The following is a 7,738-nucleotide window of genomic DNA, read 5'->3' on the forward strand; positions in this document are numbered from 1 at the left end:
AAAAAAGAAAAAAAGAAAAAACTTAAATTACTGATATTCTGATTTTCTCAAAGAGTTCCCAGTCTGCAGTACGGGTACCCATCCCCATTGACTGCATTTATCAAACGACGCGGAATTCTGAGTTCTGAGCCACACAACCAATGGGGAAACGAGCAGGTCTTACGGTCAAAGTATTGAACCATACGGGAGGATGTGGGACCCACATAGAAAATTCTACTATCGAATGATTTTTTTTTTTTTTTTAAATTTTCTCGAGAAATATCCTTTGATTTCTTTATCATGCGACAGCAACGGCAACCGGAAACGACTTTCTTCTGTTTGACCAAGAGGCAAGAAGCAGAAGGAAGGAAGAGAAGCCACCATTGTCGACGCCCCCATCAAAAAATATGAAAGGCCTTGCTACTGTTTCTTTGACCTTTGCGTCTTGCGCTTATCCCTCCCTGTCTATTTCTCTTGCCTTCGTTTTCTCTACGGGACTTGGAGACTGCTCCGTCTCCCTCAATCTACAATGGGAAACTGCTTCCGAAAACCCGCAAAGTGTGCTCATGCTTCGTCTTCCATTTTTTCCGGTAACTCCATTCGTTTTTCCTTACCCATTTCGTCTGTTTCTATTCTGTTATGTTTACTACGGTATTTTCTATATGAACACCGACGGCTATCTCGTTGCTGAACTGTTTGTATCTAGTCCATTTCGGTTGAAATATGCAAGACTTCGGTATCGAGGATATGAGCTTCAAAATTGATACTTGAAAATTTAGAGGGAAGTTTTATAGATCATCAGCCTATTTGGAAACTGCCGCTAATCAACGTATTTATAAATAAGAGTATTTGGAACGTTTTGAGTTGCTGCTAATTTGAATATCCATCACTGAGTAATAGGACATGCAACCTGGGATTTTATTGTTGTTTTTCATTCCATGATTTTCTAGCATGTTATATCTGATTCCATGATCTTATTTTTAAAATAAGTTTTTTTTCTTTTCTGGGCTTTTGTTTCCAACATGCTATTTTCTTTTAAACCCAACTCTCTCTCGTTCTTTTTCAGGAAATGAAAAGCCTACTCGTAAGGCAAAGCAGGATTCGACAACTTCCAGTGAGCAAACACCTTTGGGAAATTCGAGCACATCCTTTATAATATCCAAGGCTGATACATCTCTCAACGGCCATCCCAAGTCCTTTGTATTTAGTGATCTCAAGAATGCAACCAAGAGTTTCCGCCCAGAAAATTTACTTGGAGAGGGAGGGTTCGGGTCCGTCTTTAAAGGATGGATTGATGAGAACACTTTCGCTCCCGCTAAACCAGGAACTGGGATAGTAGTTGCAATAAAGAGACTCAAGCCAGAGAGCTTTCAAGGCCACAAGGAATGGCTAGTATGTGCTAAGTGGATTGTAGAAGTAAGCTAATTTCTTCCATTTTGGACTTTAACCAAAACTTAACACTGTGGTCTGGTCTGGACCTTTCAAATTGGCAGGCAGAAGTTAACTATCTAGGGCAGCTTCACCATGAAAATCTCGTGAAGCTCATTGGTTACTGTTCAGAGTCTGAGAACAGGCTCCTTGTATACGAGTTTATGCCTAAAGGAAGCTTGGAGAATCATTTATTTAGAAGTAAGTACTTTCCCTCCCAAGAAAATGTTTAGCCGCCCTGTTCTTGCTTTTCTTGTTTTTTTAAATTATTTTATTTTCTTCCCTAAGTTATGTTTTAGTAAAACTCTCTTCCCTGTTGTCTGCCGTTTAGTCTATAAGCACAAACAAGTACAATATGTGTGCTTGTTAATTCTCTGTGTTTTTAAGTTTGATTGATTTTCTCCTTTCCCTAAATTGGGAACAAGTGAACGAGTGGTATCTGTTGCAGCTGAAAATACTTCAGAGGATGATGAGAAAAATGATGATGAATAAATTTTCTCAGAGAATAAATGCCTGTTTAGAGTGTTTCTTTCCAGAGAGAGGGAGCAAAATACAATGCTAGAACGGGCTGTTGAATTAGTATCACTTGCAATGTGGGTAGGCAGTAGTTAGCTAGAATACAAATTGAAATTATAGGTATAGAGAATAAATGCCTGTTTCAAGTGCTTCTTTCTAAAGAAAAGGAGCAAAACACAATGCTAGAAGAGGCTGTTGAATTAGTATCACTTGCAATGTAGTTAGACTGTAGTTTGCATGAAATGCAAGTTGACTGCTTTCTTTCCCCCGAGCAAATGAGTTTAAAAGTACATATAGAAAAATAAAGCTAATAACCAGAAGTACAAAAAATAAAATATGAAAATCAGGGTGGTCTAAAATTCCACTGAGTGTAGATCTTTGGAAAGGGGAGAGGAGTTGAAAGCCACCCATTTAGCATGTCTATGGGCGTTTGAATGTATACTCCAATGGACCTTCAACGCTAACCAGGAAGTATATTTTGATTGAAACGTGAAAAGAAGAACCCTTGACAATATAGTTTCCTCAGTTTGCATCCCAAGCATTTAATGAAATGTCTACCTATAAATTCCTGTGTTTGTAGGAACTTTCTATATTAGACATCCGCCTAATGGATTATAGAGTTGCCATAAGGTTAAGCTAGCCACCTACTAAAGTAAGTGGAAGTTGGACCTTATTCTTCAGAGTGCAAAAAAGAGAAATCAATGATGGTGGGGGGAATAGGGACAGGAAACAAATCATTGACAAACCCAACTCTTCACAGAATAAATTATTCTAAGCATGAGAACCAATATCCACTTGAAAGCTTGGACTATCTTCGAACAAGTCAGGTGATTATGGTTGATAATTTTTCTAGAGATGTGAAACAGGTATTTTTTTTTATTATTTGGATGTAGAAAATTACCATGTTGTTGTTTCTGATTTCAATAAAATTTTCTCAAAAACATGTTCAAGTGGCAATAATGTCAAGGGACATGATGTTCCATAATTCATTTTACTGAAAGCAAAAATTTCTGTAGACAACAGTTTATACTGTCCCCAGGAATCAAAGATAAGTTTGTTGAAATGTGTTCCTGACATGCTACAATACCATTTCTTGTTTCATGATATTTATGAAGAATAGAGATTATGAACTATGATAATTTACTCTTAATTAATAATACGAGGACCATTGTTTTGTTGTTTTGCAGAAGGAGTTCAACCTATTGCTTGGGCTACACGAATGAATATTGCAGTTGGTGTTGCACGAGGATTGGCCTTCTTGCATAGTTTAGATGCCAATGTAATCTTCCGTGATTTAAAGGCTTCGAACATTCTACTTGACTCGGTATGATAAAATGCTGAAATGTTTCATTTTGGGTTAAAAAGTTTGGTAATATCTGCCATGTAAGTTCTTATGTCTGACCGGTTAGTGTTAGCATTTTGTAGGATTTCAATGCAAAGCTTTCAGATTTTGGTTTAGCAAGGGATGGACCAACAGGAGATAATACCCATGTTTCGACCAGAGTTGTGGGAACCCAAGGATATGCTGCCCCAGAATACGTAGCCACAGGTAAACATTAGTTTTCTGTCTGATCTTTGACTGGCTTGTCTTTATCAATGGATTATATTTGTGGATACCCCTGTTTTATTTTTTTTTGTGCCGGGGCGGGTGGGGGGTAGAAGAGTGAGAGACAGAATCAATTTTTTTCTTTCTTGTGCAAACCAGGAAAAGAAAATAAAAGTTAAAGGAAATGAAAAACTATAAAAGATTACATAAGAGATCCGATACCACAGTTATCCTGAAAAACTGCATAGTGTTTGTTTATTTATGTATTTTGGCTTAATATTACCTCATAGAGAAGCTAGAGCATGGGCTGCCCCAACTGGTATCATGAAAATTCTTCGGAAGCTTAAGTTAAAGAACAATCACACTTGCTTCTAATATACAATACAAGGAAGTACAGGCCCAACCTTTGGGAGAGCTGGAACATTAGTTTTTTGTATTCTCTTGCAAAGCAGGAGGATAAAGCAACTGCTAAAAGAAACCCAAAAACTTAAAACAATTACATAAGACATCCCACGCCACAGCTGTTCTAAACAACTGCATTGTCTTTGTATATTTCTACATTTTGGCTGAAAACTAGCTCATAGAGAGGATATAAACTTAGATTGGCGCTGAAGCTGATAATGGCTAGAGCATGGCCTGCCCTAACTGGTATCATGAAAATTCCTTGGAAGATTCAGTAAGAGAACAATCACACTTGCTTCTAATATGCTACAAAAGGAACTCCAGGCCCAACCTTGATCTGAACGTCTGAGCTTCTCCTTATGATACTGCAGTAATATTCCCCCACTCCAAAGAGAAGCAGTAGGGTGGCTGCTCTAACCCCATAAAGCCTCGGGATAGAACACGTTTTTCTGGGCAGTAATCAATATGAAGTCTAGAGGAACCAGCCACCAGGCTGTACATTTTCGAAGCCCCGCCTGCATTATATTTGTTGTCTGCACGTATTATTATCTTTTTACCTAGTACAGACTCCAAACATTTTCACTTTCTTTCCACCATTTTCTTGTGGATTTGTACAGTGGGGGAAAATGGTTGGAGTAAACCAGTTGCACTTTCATGTCTTTCTGCTTTATACTTCTCCAAGTTTGTCTCTATGAACTAGAAATGAGGTTTAGAGTTCGGTTTTATTTAAAAAATACTTAATAAATAGGAAAAGAATATTAGAAGAGAAAAAGAAGATTAAAGTAACAGGAACTGCTACAATTTACAAATGAAACAAATGTTGGATGCAGATTCTCCATTTGAATTTTGTTTTTTTTTTTTCCCTTTTTCTTTTTGTTTTTTTGTTTTTTTTTATAAATAAAATGAAAAGAAGGCAAACAACTATGATGAGATATAACATGCACCGTTCTCTATGTTTTGTTGTAATTTTTTATACCATCTTTTCCTTGCTCGTGTTGTAGATAAAGAGGAATGTACATTCATGAATCATTATGAGTAAACATTATAAGCTACTCTGCCCCTTTTGATGAACTGATTAAACCAAACAGGTCACTTGACTCCAAAGAGTGATGTTTACAGCTTTGGCGTCGTCTTATTAGAGTTACTGTCAGGAAAACGGGCTATGGATGATGATAGAGCTGGATTTGTAGAAGAAACCTTGGTGGATTGGGCGAAACCATTTTTGAGTGACAGCAGACGAGTTTTGAGGATTATGGATACCAGGTTGGGGGGTCAGTACTCCAAGAAAGGGGCCCAAGCTGCAGCTGCACTTGCATTACAATGCCTTCACACAGATCCCAAGAATAGGCCTTCTATGGTTGATGTTCTATCCAACTTGGAACGACTCCCCTCATCGAATGTTGTTTCCAGGAGCGCCCAAGCTAAGGTTGATCATCACAGGGTCAAGCATTTGAGTCACACCCACTAGACAACAATTGAACTCAAACAAACTATGTATGCATGCAGATAGCCACTTGGTTCTTTTGTTTCCTTCAAATAAATAAATAAATAAAATTGGAAGGCTCATTGTTAGAGAATTAGGTTCGGTTTGGTAGTAAGTTGAAAATTTTGAGTTTTAAAATAAAATATTATATTTTAATATTATTATTATTTTAGGATTTGAAAAAGTTAAATTATTTATTATATTTTATATGAAGATTTAGAAAAGTTGTAATGATGAAATGAAAATTTTGAGATTGAAATGAAAATTTCTTGGTGTCAAACCGAACTTATTTGCTACTTAAGTTTGTCTGTCAAACAGATTGTTTCTGTGAATGATTCTTACATACATCTCTTCTCCAAGTCAGGAGGCAATATATAGATACAATTATATCCTACAAGAAAGGAAACAACCTGTTCTAAGGTAAACTAAATATTCCTACATTTAAACACAAGATTGGTCAACTAACCAGATTTTTAGGAATAATTACAAAATCAATGTAACAATTTCACCTCACATACAACTCATGCAGACACTCCCCCTCAAGTTGGAGCATAGATATCTATCATGTCCAACTTGTCAATTATACCATGAAACACCTTTCCTGAAACTGCTTTCGGGAGCATATCATCTAATTGACTTCCAGACTAAACAAATGAAAGCTGTATAATTTTTTGATCAAGGTTCTCCTTGATGAAATGATGATCAACTTCAACATGTTTGTTGCGGTCATGTTGTATAGGATTCTGTGCAATCTCAATGGCTGCCTTATTATCACAATGAAGACTCATAGGTTTTTCATATCCAATTCCCAAATCTTTTAATACATTCCTAATCCACAACAACTTGCATATACCATGAGCCATATCTCTGAATTCAGCTTCTGCACTTGATCTTGCCACGATTTTCTACTTCTTGCTTCTCCAAGTGACAAGATTACCTTCCACAAATGTAAAATAACCAGATGTGGAACTTCTATTAGCTTGATCCCCTGCCCAATCAAAATCTGTATATCCTTCAAGATACCTGGAGCACTCTTTAAGATATCTTAAGATTCGATATACCGCGTTCATATGTTCTTAACTTGGTGTAAGCATGAATTGGCTTACCATGTTCACTGTATAAGTTGTATCTGGCCTTGTGTGTGATAAATAGATTAATCTCCCAACTAACTGCTGATAACGAGCCTTGTTTGTTGGAGCTTGATATGGAAAAACTCCAAGCTTGTGATTCATCTCTATGGGCATTTCTACTAGTTTGCAAGCAAGCATTCCAGTTTTAGTTAAAAGATCTAGCACATATTCCTGTTGTGAAAGGAAAATCCCATGTTTCAATCTAGCAACTTCAATCTTCAAGAAATATTTAAGTTGTCCGAGATCCTTGATTTCGAATTTAGTAGCCAAATACTCTTGTAATGCTTTCATTTCGCATGTGTCATCTCCTGTCAAGACCATATCACCAACATACACGATTAAAGCCACTACCTTCCCTTCTTTGTGTTTAATAAACAAAGTATGGCCTGAATTACTTTGCTTACAACCGAATGCCTTCATTGTAGAAGAGAACCTCCCAAACTAAGCTCTAGGTGACTGTTTCAGCCCGTACAATGACTTCTACAATTACAAACTTCACTTCTACATGAAGAACTTTGTTTAACTCCAGGTGGCAACTCCATGTAGGCCTCTTCCTCTAAATCTCCATTAAGAAAAGTATTTTTTACATCAAATTGTTGTATAGGCCAATCTCGAGTTGCTGTTATAGATATGAGAATGTGAATTGTATTGATCTTGGCTACTGGTGCAAACGTCTCTTGATAATCCAAATTAAACATTTGCGTATACCCTTTTGCAACTAACCTTGCTTTATACCTATAAATACTGCCATCTGCTTTGGGTTTCATTGTGAAAACCCATCTACATCCAACTCTCTTCTTTCCTTCAGGTAATGGGACAAGTTCCCAAGTGGCATTCTTCTGTAGGGCCTCCATATCTTCGTTCATTGCCTTTGTCTATTTTGGATCTATTAATGTATCCTGCACACTACTAGGAATATATATAGTGGATAGTTGATTAAAAATAAATGCATACGATTTAAACAATCTATAGGAGGACACATGGTTGCTGATTGGGTACTTGACCTTGGCTTTTAGATTAGGTTCATATCGTTTCTTTGGAACTCCCTTATTTGATCTTTGTGGATACTTGGGAGCTATATATTCTTCAAGAACATGTGTTTCATTAGACTTATCAATAATGGGATTTGAAATTTCCTGGGGAAGAACATTCTGGATTCTTCAGTTAATGGTGTAGACATGGGCAACTCTGAAGGCATCGATGATTCTGTCATGTCTGAAACACCTAATTTATTTTCTAGTTGTTCTAACAACT

The 7,738-nt window shown here is 36.9% G+C and overlaps 1 protein-coding gene across 1 annotated transcript; it reads left to right on the forward strand.

Annotated features, from left to right (window-relative positions):
• Nucleotides 1-294: 294 nt before the first annotated feature.
• LOC122290806 (probable serine/threonine-protein kinase PBL2) lies at nt 295-5,448 on the forward strand. The gene is made up of 6 exons (XM_043098469.1): nt 295-569; nt 1,046-1,371; nt 1,473-1,608; nt 3,111-3,247; nt 3,349-3,472; nt 4,960-5,448. The coding sequence occupies exons 1-6, from the start codon at nt 509-511 to the stop codon at nt 5,337-5,339; spliced, it is 1,164 nt and encodes a 387-aa protein (XP_042954403.1). The 5' UTR covers nt 295-508; the 3' UTR covers nt 5,340-5,448.
• Nucleotides 5,449-7,738: the final 2,290 nt, after the last annotated feature.

Source organism: Carya illinoinensis, chromosome 13 (assembly GCF_018687715.1).
Source record: "Carya illinoinensis cultivar Pawnee chromosome 13, C.illinoinensisPawnee_v1, whole genome shotgun sequence".
In the NCBI taxonomy this organism is placed as follows: domain Eukaryota; kingdom Viridiplantae; phylum Streptophyta; class Magnoliopsida; order Fagales; family Juglandaceae; genus Carya; species Carya illinoinensis.